At 43.6% G+C, this 14,949-nt stretch overlaps 1 protein-coding gene across 7 annotated transcripts in view; it reads left to right on the top strand.

Annotated features, from left to right (window-relative positions):
- The window catches only part of DTNB (dystrobrevin beta), a 214,487-nt gene that overhangs the window by 113,157 nt on the left and 86,381 nt on the right, over nt 1–14,949 (top strand). For 4 of the 7 annotated variants that reach the window (XM_052809547.1, XM_052809548.1, XM_052809546.1 and 1 more), the window contains 2 exons: nt 6,174–6,263; nt 14,293–14,380. The exons of 1 other annotated variant lie outside the window; for it this stretch is intronic. In XM_052809547.1, coding sequence (XP_052665507.1) covers nt 6,174–6,263; nt 14,293–14,380 — 178 coding nt within the window. The remainder of the gene's footprint in view (nt 1–6,173; nt 6,264–14,292; nt 14,381–14,949) is intronic. 2 more of the 7 variants (XM_052809549.1, XM_052809550.1) reach the window with 1 other exon arrangement.

The raw sequence follows: 14,949 nt of genomic DNA, 5'->3' as shown, positions 1-14,949 counted from the left end.
TTTGGGGCAGGAGCCAATGAACCTTTCAAACCCCATTCTCACTGACGTGCAGTTACATGTTCGAGCCCCGGGCACGACTGAGCACCCAGACCCAAACCTTCAACCATCACCCCTGAGAAGCAGGACAAGGAGGAGTGTCCTGCAGCTCTGTGCAGATTCCTCTGACCTCGATTTTCCCTTCCCACTTAATACTGCTTCCCTTCTTCCCTCAGAAGGAGCATGGTTAACATTATTTCTTGCTATCTTTGGACTGTTGCTTTGCATGGTGTAACCTGGTTTTGTGTATGGTGGCTGTTATATGAAAAGCGTGGAAAACATACTACAGAATTACATTTTAATGCTGCTTTGAAGAATTCAGTTATAGTGTGTGGCTAACTTGGGGGAGCAGGTAGTATTTTGTCCTTGATACCATCTTCTGAAAACTAAAAGATTCTGTGGTTATAGTATAGTCCTGAGTGTCTCTACCAGGGATATATTCAATTTTTTTTAAAAGCAGAACAAAACAAGCCCTTAGCAGTGTGTTTGACTGCTGTCTGAATTCAGGCCACGTTAAGGGCCAGGCATGATTCTGGGAGATGTTTAAAAATTTTCTTGGAAGATGTAGATATGACTCAAAGCGCAGGATAAATAAAAAGTAACTTTGTAAGGGGTGTTTTTTCAACAATGAACTTTCCCAGACTTTAGGTTTTAAAGGCAATTGTAGAATGGCACAGATACAGCTGTGGCTGCATCTGCAGCCTAACCACCCCGAAGTGTCCCTGTCCCCAACAGCTGGCCATCCTTCAGCTGTGCAGGCACTGCTGGCTGTGGGCCTTTTTCTGCACAGACAAGGAACCGAGCCACTTATATTTTACTCAAGAAAAGAAAAAAGAGAAAGGAGAGGGAGTGACATTGTGGTGTCAAGAGGTGACATTGCTGTTTCTCTGCTCTCAGGCTATATAAAGAAGTATTTTTGCTGAAATACGTGTCTGAAAGTCAAAGGGATACCTTCAGATTCCTGAACACGTTACAAAACAATCGGTCCGTACCCACGTAGAGGGGTAGGGAATAAAAATAGCTGACATATCTATGTGGAGAACAAATCGCGTCAAAGAATGGAAATTGGGTGGTTCTGCCTGGGTGGGTGGCCTCGTGAAGGAGGGGGAAGCACTAATTTAAAATGTATTGACTCATAAAGCTTTTGACACTATCCCATATGGTATTTTCATAAATAAACTAGGTAAATGTTGACTGGTTGAAACTGCTGTTACGTGGGTGCAACACCAGTTGAAAAATTGCAGTCAGAGAAAGAAAATATCAATATTTTCCTACCAAAGAGGGAGCACGTGTCAGGTGGGATCCCACAGGGTCAGTTCCCAGTTCAGCATCGCTTGGTTTACATCTTGGCAGCTTGCACGATGAAATAAGGAACAGGCATACATAAATGTCTTAGTGACACTATGCAAGGGAGGTACTGGGGATTCTCCAGAGGGCAAGCCTCTAATTCAGAATGGTCCTGTAGATCAGTAAGATGAAATTAATAAAGACAGCTTCGACCGACAGAAAATACAATGCATGAATAAGAAGTAGAGAATGACCGACTAGACGGGCCTGTTGCTGAAAAGTGACTGGGGAATTGTAGCGGATTAGGAACTGAATGCAAATGAAGAAAGTTCCCACAAAAAAGGAGATGGTAATGGGATTGGGGTCTGTAGTAACAGGAGGGCCGTATCTAGGGCAGCTCAGACGACGACTCGGTCACGGTGGCATCCACCCGAGGCGCTGCCTTGACTTTTGGACAGCAGGGGCTCAGAAGGCTGTAGACGCACGGCAAGTCCAGAAGCAGCTGGTGGTGTTGACAGCTCGACCTTCCAGAGAAGGAGAGTGCTCTGCTTTGGCAGAGCTCTTAACGGCGGTCCCTGTGGGCGAGGGATTGGTGAAGGGGACTGGGTGTCCACCTGGGGAGGGGGGAGGAGAAGCACCAGATTTAATTCTCAGCAATGGAGGTTTCAGATGAGCGGTGGCAACTGTAGGTCTAGAGGTTTGTTAAGTTCTGCAGATCCGTTTCAGACCAGGTTACATGTACAGCAGTACACTTTCTAAGAACAGTTTAGGAAAACATCTGCTATCTCATCTGTTTGATCCCCCATTGAGGAGAAGGGTGGACTGGAGACCTGTGGAGATCCTTTTGACGTCACCGTTCTAGTAAATTAATTACCAAAGCATAGAGCCATTCTTTAATGATTTTCTTTAATTTAAAGAGTATGTCTAAGCGTGTTAGATGAAACAACTTCAACAGGAGGCTGAAAGTCCACATAATGTTCACTAGCAAGATGGCTTGAGCAATATGGAGAAGCGATTCCTGGGTTTGGTTTTTTCATTTTGCTTAAAATTATTTAGCAAGTTCTATCCACGTTCACAATTGGCTTGGGCTACTCCAAAATTGCCTTTTGATGTATGAATGATTCATTGAGGAAAAAAAGAATAGAGAAGAGAGGGCCAGAACTGCATTTATCAAGGCCAGAGGGGAGAATTTGCTCTAATCAACACCTGTGAGTATGAGAGTGTCCTTGGGAGCTGTAACTTGGTGGCTGGTGACCAAGAGCTGCATCATGGTTGTGTGGTGCAGCAGGGCTGGGTGAAGCTCAGGTCTGGTGAGATGGTGTTCAGAAAAGAGCCAGAGGTAATGAAGAAGGATGGAGTTGGGCTGTGATGAACAGAGACATTACAGGGCTTTTTCTCACCCAAAGAAATGAAATGCCTCAGAATAGTTCTAATACAATGCTAATCAAGGGTATCTAATAGCGTTCCAAAATACAGAGTGCCTTAAACTTAAACCTCAAAACACCATAAATGTAGAGGTTAAGAATTATATACGTTTAAACATCTGAAAGCAAGCTAATACAGAATTACCATGTCAGACGTCCCTGGACGAGGTGGGGAGAGGGAAGGAGGCAAGTCAGCAGCCTTGGGTTGTGATGGGGAGAGGTGAGAAGCCGTCTGGGAGCGGGGAGGTGGCTGGACCAGGGGGTCCCCAGTTCAGCACACACCTTGCTCGGTGTTTCCAGTGCGTGACTGTCCTCCAAGTAAATCCCCGCTTGTGAAGCAGGGCACGCGGCAGCAGAAGGCACCAGGAACAGTTCAGGTGTAGCGATGTTACCGAGATGCCAGTTGCTTCGTAAGAAAACAAGAGGAGGTAGGCTGGTGGTGGTGCGGGTTTGTTTACATGCAACAGGGAACATTGCTGGGTGGGTGAGGAAGCAGAGGGACATACCAAACAATTTTGCACCTTAACTGAGGCCAACGCGAAATAAATTTTTAAGGTATAGGTTTATGTACTAGGTTGGTGATTTCTTTTCCTGTCCTGTCAGTAGCGCTGTCATGTATTGCTTCTACTTTTTGCCATCCGCACTGCTGCTTAGCTGTTAATTAGCATGCTGCAGCAGCTTTGAATGAGCACTAACTGCTATACAAACATTCAGTAGGTATTATACTGACCAAGTTTACAAAGAATTAAGCTTGTCCGTAGTTATCTCAGGCTTTCCCAGAGGAGCTGAACTCAGTAAAAGGCAAGCCCTTTGGAAATGAGAGTTGAAGGTACATGTCAGCATAACTTAAATTCTGCTTTCTTTGAATAATGAGCCAGCACTGCCATGATGGCTCCGCTTTAGGGGACAAACGCGGCCTGCCTTTTGCAAATAAAGCAGCACCTTCAGCTAGGAAGGTACTAGGACAGTGGGTACGAGCTTAATGCTTTCTGTTGAACCACGAAGCTTGTGTTTATGTGAGTTTTGCAGATCAGGATTACCTACACTAACTTTTATATTTTAATCTTTCCCTTGCTCTATGAAAGCAACATGCATACCTACAAGATTTTTACAACACCCCAGTGCAAGCCACAGAATGCCACTTGGCCCTGCACTTTCTCCTGCCCACTAAGATATTCTCCTCGATGAGAAAATATCTGTACGCTGTAGCTGACACAGCTTGCCAAACACAGCGATGAATTGTTCTTCCCAGGATGCATCTACTTTTGGCGATAGATTTATCAGGAGCAGCGGGCTTCCCCCCTGGTGACCCTCTTTCTCCAGCTCTCCTGTAGTCAAAAACCTGATCTGACTGTATCTTTACTCTTTCCACTATTCTATATAGCTGCACCTAACAAAGTAAAGCAGCCAGAATACCTGCTGGGGATTCCTACTATCTTAGTGCCATCCTGGGAGGAGGCAGAGAGGAGGTTGTCAGCATGTACCTTAATTCTGCATTTTGAGATTTTCTGAGGTTTGGAGGCTGCTGAGCGATGTTCTGGAGGGGGCTGGGGTACCACCCGGCAAGCTTACCTGTGTTCACAAATGTGACTGGAAAATCAGATACGTGCTAGGAAGAGTGTTCAGACTCATGTTCATTTAATCTAACTCTTATTTTTCTTCCAAAACCAGGAATGCTAATCATTGTTAAAGCTATTGCCATTTTGAGTTTAAAATGTGGTCATTTCTGCTGGGCTTTTTACTTTTCAAAAGAGCATGTGTAATGAGTTATAATGAAAAAGGTCTTGGAATCTTAATTGTTGTGGTTGCAGCAATGTGCCTGCTATAAAGCATATCTAAAATTAAGCTTTTCAGCACTTGCCAGGAGTCAGGCTTCACAAAGTGTAGATTGCTTAAAAATTCTTCCGTGCAGTGGTTAATATTAAGTCTCTTTCTTATTACAAACCCATTATTACAAAGGTTGCTCGTTGCCTGGAGGGGTTGACGTGGGTAATTCCATTTTGCCTCTTTTTTATAAGGTCTTATTCTGCTTCTGGCAGACTTCTTTGACATGTTGCTGCACATAACAGAGAAGAAAAGAGTTTGTATGTCTAAAAAATGTGAATTCTGTTTTCATAGTGTCAGTATATTGATGCTGAAAGCAATAAATGCCGTGTTTATAAAAGCTTCTGAAACAAATACTTCCTGGACATGTGTGGAGAAGGAATTAACTGCAGTTTATCAATTGAAAGAGCGGCTTGAATATGTGACATAGAAACGAAAAATGGAATTTCTCCTATACTTGTATTTTAGGAAGGAATGCATATTATGCTAAAATAGTAGTGATACATGTTCAAGAATCATTTTTTAGGTAACAATCTGATCTCATATCTGCACGGGACTTTTCGTCTCCCAGTAGAGAGTGGTGCTTTCTTTACACACGCACCATTCCTTGTGGTGGAACAGCAGACTGGAGTCCTGTAGGCAAAACTTCATATGGATGTGGAGGAAATCTAGCATAGCAGAATTGGTATATCGCTCTTTTGGGTTGGAGAAGAAAACGTTGTAGCCTTTGTGTGCAATGCCTGGGATAAAAAAAGAACTGTTTTGCTGTATTCTCTCAGGGTTTTTGAGATGATGATGCTGCAAGCATGGTAGAAACCAGCACGTTTTAATTGGACCATATAGACAAATAGTTATTTATGTGGGATTACTTCTGACAAATATTTCTTGCATTCAATCTTTATTCATAGAAGTATTCAAAACTGTAGTAGCTTTATTTTTGTGAGTCCTCAAAACAAAAAAAATACTATGTCATTTAATGAATCCCTGTTAGAGGGTAGTTCTGTTGATACCAACCACTAATTTTTTAGTTTTTTATCGTTTGGTGGACCTGTTTTATGTGAGAAAGAGAAGAGACTGGACGCTTTCAGTTCTGATTTTAGACATGGTAATAAAACTGCAACCCATTGTGGTTTGGGGTATTTTTGGAGTGGTTTGACAGCAGAAGGGTAAGTTCTGTTCAGGTTGGAGCCTCCAGTCCCCCCAGCCACGGTGGCTCTGGTTGCGCTCAGCAGTCTGTTCCCAGTGGCTCCCTGAAGACGGCGGATCCTGGTGGAAATGTCACTGCTGCAGTCGGAGGCTGCCTGATGCTTTTGATCGTGTTGCTCAGGGCAGTCCCGCTCTCCCAGAGCGACAGCAGGCTCAGGGAAGCTCCACAGCTGTATTCATTGCATATTTAGGTACCCAAATGTTCTCTAATCTGTGTTTTAATCTTGAACTGTAGAATGTATCCTTTTCATGTGACTTGCGGAAACATATTTACATTTTTAATTACTCATCTGTTTGTTTTAATTTTTAACTGTTTGTTTCATTAACATTCATTAATTATTTGCTTTGTATTTATGTTATGTTTTGTTTACTCTCTTTTGCCTTCATTGCTACTAGGTTACAGTGCAACCTGGATACTGCCAGCCGATTAGCTGACGAGCATGCACTGATAGCAACCTATGTGAACCGGCTGCAGAGCGGTGCACGGTTAGTGTTAGGAAAGCGTTCCTGGAGCAGGGACGGGTACAGTAGCGCTGCTTCCTCTGGGGAGTGATGTTCCAATCAAAGGTATTTGGCCTCCATTGGCAAATAGAGGGAAATGTATTTAGCATTCTCCGAAATCTTCTGAAAATACACAAGTATGTATGCATGCGTGCACACACAAGTATGCACAGGGGAAGACATCAGATGGGAAGGGATCAATTTGTGTCCATTACCACCCTGTTGCATTCACTGTGTTACAGAATCCCTTACATGAACTGATTATCATCGTCCCAAATGGGTTAGATAATTTTTCTCTCCATGACCATTCTGGAATCTTATCTTTCACCAGCAGGAAACTATTTAATTTCATCAAATCACAGAATGGGTTGGGCTGGGTTGGAAGGGACCTTAAAGGTCATCTAGTTCCAACCCCCCTGCCATGGGCAGGGACACCTTCCACTAGACCAGGTTGCTCAAGGACCCATCCAACCTGGCCTTGAACACTGCCAGGGATGGGGCATCCACAACCACTCTGGGCAACCTGTGCCAGTGCCTCACCACCCCCATAGTGAAGAACTTCCTCCTTACATCTAATCTCAATCTGTCCTCTTTCAGTTTAAAGCCATTACCCCTTGTCTTATCACTACATGCCCTTGTAAAAAGTCCCTCTTCAGCTTTCTTGTAGGCCCCCTGGAAGGCCACAATAAGGTCTCCCTGGAGCCTTCTCTTCTCCAGGCTGAACAACCCCAACTTTCTCAGCCTTTCCTCATGGGAGAGGTGTTCCATCCCCCTGATTATTTTCATGGCCCTCCTCTGGACCCGCTCCAACAGGTCCATGTCTGTCCTGTGCTGAGGACCCCAGCGCTGGACGCAGGACTCCAGGTGGGGTCTCACCCGATCGGAGCGGAGGGGCAGAATCCCCTCCCTCGACCTGCTGGCCACGCTGCTGGCGATGCGGCCCAGGACACGGTTGGCTTTCTGGGCTGCAAGCGCACATTGCCGGTCACGTCCAGCTTTTCATCCACCAGGACCTGCAAGTCCTTCTCTGCAGGGCTGCTCTCGATCCCTTCAGCCCCCAGCCTGTATCCGTGTTTGGGATTGCCCCAGCCCATGTGCAGGACCTTGTAGTTGACCTTGCTTTACTCCATGAGGTTCACACAGGCCCACCGCTCAAGCCTCTCCAGGTCCCTCTGGATGGCATCCCTTCCCTCCGGCGCATCGACTGCACCGCATAGCTTGGTGTCGTTGGCAAACTTGCTGAGGGTGCGCTCAATCCCACTGTCCGTGTCACCGACAAAGATGTTAAACAGCGCTGGTCCCAACACCGACCCCTGAGGAACGCCACTTACCACTCGTCATTGCTCTCCACAGTCTTCCACCTTACATTTTTTTCACAGCCAGCTCATACCCATTAGTTCTTGTGCCAGCATTGTCCTGTAACTCTAACTGTTCTTTCTCCTTACCGCTTTTACCTCTCCAACCCAACGCAGTCGCAGACAGGTGTCCCATCCTGTCACCGTCTTTGTTACCTGGGCTAAACAAGCAAGCTCTTTCAGTCCCATCAACGTGACCTGCTTAATAGGACTGCTTCTTTCTGTGCTTTTCCAAAAAATGTTAATGCTTTGAAGAATTAATTTCTTTTATCTCGGCTTTAGTATTTGTGCACATTTATATTTCACGTCTGTGTTTATGTAGAGAAATTTTACCCTAGAGCCCCAAAATGCAGCTCTCCCATTTCATCACAGGACATAGCCAGGAGGTTTTCCGTATTCCACTTTTGGACCTAATTAAATTATGCCTTTACAGAGCCAGAGCTGTGCTGGAAAGGAAAGGGAGGTTTAGTGATCTGGAGGCTATATGTAAAGGCCTTGCTCTATCCATGTTGTCATCCTCTGGATAATATTTTTAGAGTCCTGTTTCATCACTGTCATGTAGAAATTTGTATTCCACTGCTGTATTGATGAAGTGCATTCTGGCTGTCTAGATCTCTGGGGAAAGTCAGTTTTTTTCTTGATAGTGAATCACTGTTGTCGGCTATCACCTGCTATGAACTGAAAGCCCATAATATTGTCCACAAGACAATAAAAACCGAGGAATTTCAGACTCTCACCTTCACTCAATTACTGTAATCATAGGGTTTTGAGATACAAAGGAGTACATCTTGAAGAGTATATGAGATTAGTATACTGTATGTAGCTCGTAGCTGCCATGTTACAACCAGTTGGAGTAGAGGTTCCCAGTCTTTTAGGTCTTTACATTTTAAAAAATCACTTGGTAGTGTTACCAGAGTAACAGCGTACTCCTAGAAGGAGCCAAACGTGAAGAAAATAATTTAAATCCTAGTTTCATTGTGCACGGGAGTGTCTTCCAAATCAGCACCAGAGACTGATGAAATCTGTGCTCCATTGTCACTTCTTTTGATCTTCACCCCTCACCTGCCCCAAAATCTCCTATAACAGTATATCTTTCTGCTTTTGGCAGGCTGTGTGGAGATCCTCAGTGTATTCCAGCCAGCCCTTGCAGACCGTCTCTGTTTCTGACTGATTGAGATAACAGTAAATCTCACTTATGGACAGCATTTTCTGTAATAACCATCACTTGCTTTCTCTCTTCTGCTCTCCTGTTTGCATCTGCTCTGAGCTGCTGTTGGAGACAAGGTACAGGACTGCTGTTCTGGCCCAGCTGCTGTTCTTACGCTCCTCACAGCCCCAGTCGGGTCAGGGCAGTATAGCCTTCAGGGCCACAAGAGACCATTAGAGCATCTTCTCTGTCAACTCACACCAGTGTCCAGGCATTTGGACATTTAAGAGGCATTTGGACGATGCCCTTAATAATATCCTTTAACTTTTGGTCAGCTATGAAGTGATCGGTCAGTTGGGCTAGATGATTGTTGTAGGTCCCTTCCAACTGAAATAGTCTATTCTGTTCTGTTCCATTCTATCCCATCCTATCCTATCCTATAATCATAGAATGGTTTGGGACCTTTCAAGGTCATCTAGTCCAACTCCCCTGCCATGAGCAGGGACATCTTCAACCAGATCAGGTTGCTCAGAGCCCCGTCCAACCTGACCTTGAATGGTTCCAGGGATGGGGCAGCGACCACCTCTCTGGGCAACCTGGGCCAGTGTCTCACCACCCTCAGCGTAAACAATGTCTTCCTTATATCTAGTCTGAATCTCCCCTCTTTTAGTTTAAAACCATTACCCCTGTTCATCCCTGTGCTGATCCTAATACCTTGTTTCTCTAAAGATGCAGCTTTCAGAGAACACCATGATTGAGAAGCCACTCGTTTCACTGACAATGTCCCAGTGATTAATTGTGCTGACTCTTTTAAAAAAGAGCCCTACTTCAAATTTGAACGTTCTTCCACTTCTAGTCACTGATTTTGTGTATACTTACCTTTGGTCTTTATTGGCCAGCATCTTTTCATGTCTTTCAGCCAAACTTTGAGAGCCTTTAAGCCGTGGCTAGCTGGCTCCCTGAGATTTTTCATCATATTAAAAATTATTTAATTCACTTATGTCCTCCAACCAAAAAGTCCATCCAAGCTACATAAGGAATATAGCAAACAGAGCTCAGTGGACTTCATTTATCTTACAGTAATATATTTTTCTTTTTTTTTAACCTACTGTATTATCGTGGTAGCAAGCCAAATTGGTTAAGTGCTTTTCAAAGAAATAATAGAAAATCCCCACACTAAAGGATGTGCTGCAGGCAAAGACAGTTGCAGAGTGCAGCAAGTTATACCATATACAGTTAGAAAGCTTACGGAGCTGATGAGTTGTGCTTTATTACTTGGACAGTTGTTTGTTACATATTTCTTAAGCTTAGCATTCATAACTTATGTTCCACATCATTCAGCAAGCCTGCTTTTCCCCAGTCCCCATGAAGCCTCTATTTCAGTTCTGCTTTTCACTAGAAAAATTGAGTAGCCCTACCTGGAATGTTGTTATTTTTATGTATTATGTATTCTGGATTTCCTGCAGAAAACAGCTGGCCACAGGATTTATGTGTTTTACTTTTGGTCGGTTGATCTAGGTGGATGGATGGGTGGTTAGCTGCTTGGCTGGTTTGATTTGGTTTCCTTTAAATTCCTGACTCTGAAACTGCAATTGTCTGCAGCACTCCTGATTTTAAAGGAGAATGAAAGGAAAGAGTCACTTTTCTTGAAGATACTCTGTCCCCAGGATCCTTACTCTTGGCTCACCATCAGTTGACACCTGGGATGTGTGGCCCTTCAGGTCAGTGCTGGAAGAATAAGCCGTTGCCTTCTTTTGCTGTTCTCTGCCACTTCTCAGCATTGTGAATTCCTAAGCAGTTTTGGAAGGAGCCTAAGATCTCAAACCTCCCCCCATGTTGTATCGTCTTCTCTTACATGCTTTACTGATTACCCATCCCTAGCCAATACTTTGGTTGTCCAGGCTCATTTTTGTGTTAGTATTTGACAACAGGGCACTGGCATCACAGCTTTCTCTTTACAGACTGCATTTGCCCCCATTTTGCTGGACGTGATTTCATAAAAGCCTCAAGCTGGCATAAGTGCTGATTTTTCCCCTTTTTCCCCCTGCTCCATTCATCCTGCCAGTGCACTGGCTCTTGCCTTTGTGTTAACTCCCACATTTATGCAGCCACCTCCTGAGCTGGCTCAGGGAACTGCCCTGGCAGAAACCAAGTTATTGTTTTGTCAGGCCAGTCTTAAGCCAATTCAATTTCCTTCGCTGGCTCATCACATTGCCCCGACACTACTGCCAGCACAGCAGTGGAGGGCAGAGGCTGCGAACATCCCTTTCAGTGCCGGCACACATTTGGGTCAGATCAAAGGGACTGGAGGAGCAATACTTTCTGTATGCATTTATCACGTTGCCTCAAACATTTCTGCTGACACCTAAAAATCAGCATCACTTCACCCTCCCTGTCTCCCCTCGGGGTGCTCACGTTCTGTGGCTCCGATCAGTCTGATTCTGTCTCCTTGTCTCGGTGCCTCTCAGTAGAGCCAGGCTGTCCCGAGGATGACGCTTCCTTGTGCGCGTCAAAGCCTCCCCAAGTCAGACCTTTCCATCTGTGTTATCCCTGTGCCAGCTATCACCTGTATCTCCAAAGGAAGAAGTGGGAGAGCTCGCGGACTGACGAATCATCAGTGCTGTATAAGTAGCACAACGTTGTCAGAATAGACCAAACCACCTGGCACAGTATTTTTAAGATAGGGAAATCTGTAATATTACCTTTCCAAAATTCTGCTGCTGTGAAAATCTCTGAACTCTCACTCACATACCCTCCTTGCTTCTGAGCTCTGGGCTTAAGCCAGACTTATTCTTCCCCTTTGCTACCTTTCCTGTTCTTGAGCTACTGTCCTCTAGTTTGTGTGTTGGCTGTCGCTCCGGGACCTTTCTGCACAGGCAGCGCTGGATACCCATGGGACTCGTTTAGGCAGGGGGAGGCTCCACAGGACTCCTGTCAAGGAAGGGTTTTCAGGGTAGGAATCCTTTGCAATGGCTCCACAGAAATTAAAACTACAAAAAAATGAGTTCTCCTTTGTGAAGCGATGTAAAGAATTCTGTAGTATTTTGTGGGTTGTGTTTAATACCCTCTCTGTTAATTCGACAGAGCTGTAGTGATTCATTTGTTCAAACTTTTATATTAAAGCACATGCAGGAGGGCCAGGAGATGCGCTTGAACTCCACTTCCTCTCCATCTGTAAGATATTTCTAAAAGCAAATGCAAAAAGTTTTGTTAGTTTTTTTTTAAGTTACAGGTTTTCTTCAAGAAAGTAAGAAATTGTCAATAACTATTCTCTATTAATTAACTATTTTCTAATTCTCTTAGATAAGAAGAGGTAATAGTTCCAGGAGCTAGGAGAGGTATTAGGAGATACCAGATTATGGAAATCTGGGATGAAGAAGAAGGGATGAAATGATCTGCATTCCTATAAAAGCAGAAAAAAACACCTACAGACAAAATTGCAGAGCAAAGCTGAACAAAAACAGTATCAGATTCAGGAAGTGGGATGGGGAAGTTTGTTCTCCTTCAGCCAAAAAAAAAAAAAATGAAAATGAATTGGCATGAAGGCGTGTGAGAAGTTCATCAAGCCTAGTGTAGACTGTTTTTTCTTCTCTTAAATCAGTTTCCCCACTGTTTTAGCTCGCCTTTCGCCAGCTGCTTTCTTTCTGCTGTTTAGTTGAATATCTTCAGGTCTTAATCCAGCAGGCCAAACGCAGAGGCATAATAGTGCAATTTATACTCATTGTAGACCCATCTGTGTAAATTGTAGTCGTATGTCTATTAAATTCAGTCCAATGTTTCTATGCCACCTCAAACGCATCATCTGGCAGACTTTCAGAGTCTTAAAAGAGATCAGGTTGTTAAATTCAGCATTACAAAAAAGAAATTAAATCTACGTTTTTAAATAAACATAGTGTATGCAATTTAGATTTAGTTCTTAAGGTAAACATAAATCTGTGAAATTAAAATAAGGTAAACATAAATCTGTGAAATTAAGCTTAAAGAAATGTAAATTATCTTGTGAAGTGGTAACATGGACTGAAAGTAACTTTTGCTGTGCACTAGGTATGTGTCTTTTTTTCTTTGCTACTGTCTGTGGTGTGATTCCTACCCTGAATTTCACTGTAAGCACATACATGTACCGTGTTGTGTTATTTATGGCAGCCAGCATGGTATTTGTGAATCCCACGTGAAACACCACGGATAGTGTTAGGAAGGCTGTGTTGCAACATGAAGCAGGTTGCTCATTTCCACATTAATCCTGGCTGTTTGCAGTTAATAATGGTTTGGTTTATACAACTAATTGAGTCGCTTCCCTTTTAAAGGGAGACTGTGATGAGAAATCTCTGTGCAGCAGTAAGACAACAAGCAACTATTGAATAGTTCAGTTGAATGTTGACTTAAAAAGTTGCTCTTTCATTTGGCTTCCTCCTGCTGCTTCTGTGTGGCAAGGCCACTGTGCCACCGAAACCAAGCTGGTAATAGATCTTAACATTGACTGCCTTCAGTTAACACAACCTGAAAATTATCGTTTGTCCCCCTGTGTGTTTATATTAAAAAGACAGTTATCTGTGAATAGTAGAAACTGATTCAGCACTCTGGGCACTAACTGGGTTACCAGACTAGGTTAATCACGTTAATGATTAACATGCACAGAGGGGATGATGCTCCTGTTAAATGTGAGAAAGATCCAGGTGCTGCCTTTCACTTCCTAATCTTGGGAATCTGCCCATTTACTGTCTCTACTTCTCCCGTTTCAAAATTCAATGTCCCTTTCTTCTGTCACCTCATGGTGCTGTCACTGTTGCTGATGATTATTGGAAATATTTTTTAATACCTCTTTAGCAACATTTCCAAGACAGCTACAGCCTGTCTGCGTGAGGCAGTGCGTGGCAGCTGGAGCTGTTTCATCCTCCGCTAGCTGTGAAGGACCAAGTCTCAAATTACCACGTTTTGTATGTTTGGGTGTTGTAAGGTGGTAGGAAGTCAGGCGTAAGTCAGGCTGACTTACAAAGTACTATTTGCATTTAAGTTGATGTTGCTCAGTGACAGAGTCTGTTCTTCTCAGGTCAGTGTGGTTCTCCACACTCTTCCTCCTGGAAATCATCCTGACTTTGACACTTGTCATCCTACATCTCCTGAGGACAAAGGTTTTGTCCTTTGTCATTCAGCTATTTGCCCCTATTTACCTTGAGAAAACCAAAAGGGTTTGCAGAAAAGCTCCTCAGAAACAAATGAAATTTGTTCCTCATGATACATATTTATGAATTGTTGAAAACAAGTTATTTTAATCATTTAAAACTGGAATATGTGAATCCTGGAGAAAATGCTACTAGGCAGAAAATCTTGAGAGCAGTCCCCCCTTTGGAAGTGGAATGAAAAAGAGAATGATCTAGATTATTTCCTGTGTGACTCTTCTATTTCCCATCACTGTCTCTTTGCAATAATACATCCTTTTCTCTGTCATCCCCCTGTATGAGTAATATCTCGAGGCGGCGGATACTGACAGGGTGTTTTGGCTTTTCCCCGGCAGTGTCCTGGACAGCCCCGGCAGGCTGGACGAGGAGCACAGGCTGATTGCCAGATACGCCGCCCGGCTGGCTGCCGAAGCTGGAAATGCAGTAAGTGAATATTCATCCCTCTTTACCAACCGTGGAATATGGAACGTGTTTTTCAGAGTCTAATTAGTAGCTTAATGCTAATAGCTGTGTGAAATTGTCATTTTTTGTTTATTCGGCTGATGCGAAAGAGCAGTAAGCTTTCCTCATTTTCAGCAGAAATACTGTGTTCTCAGGCAGCAGGGGAAGAGCAGGGAAATGGGAAACGACAACACAAATTATTAGAAATGAGGTCAGAGGAGACAAGAGAATAAGCAGATTAGTCCTACTTAGTCTACAGAAGAGATAAATACGTAGATACCTGAGGAAAACAAATCATGGAACAAACGTTATGGAATATATTTATTCCGGAGGGAAGGAGACTGAGAGAAAGGAGGGAAGGTATTTTTTATGTTTGCAGTCTCTTATAATAGAAGAAACTAAAGAAAACACCCAACCAATTTTAAATTGGTAAAAATAAACACTACTTTAACAGAAAATTGCTACAGGAGGTCATGGCAATTAAGAATTTACTGAAATTCCACAGCATAATTGCAGTCTAGCTGGATGGGGAGATACCTGTCTTTGCTGTT

This window comes from Harpia harpyja, chromosome 15 (assembly GCF_026419915.1).
Source record: "Harpia harpyja isolate bHarHar1 chromosome 15, bHarHar1 primary haplotype, whole genome shotgun sequence".
Lineage (NCBI taxonomy): Eukaryota > Metazoa > Chordata > Aves > Accipitriformes > Accipitridae > Harpia > Harpia harpyja.
Note: the sequence above shows the minus strand (reverse complement) of the source record. Positions and strands in the feature narration are given on the sequence as shown.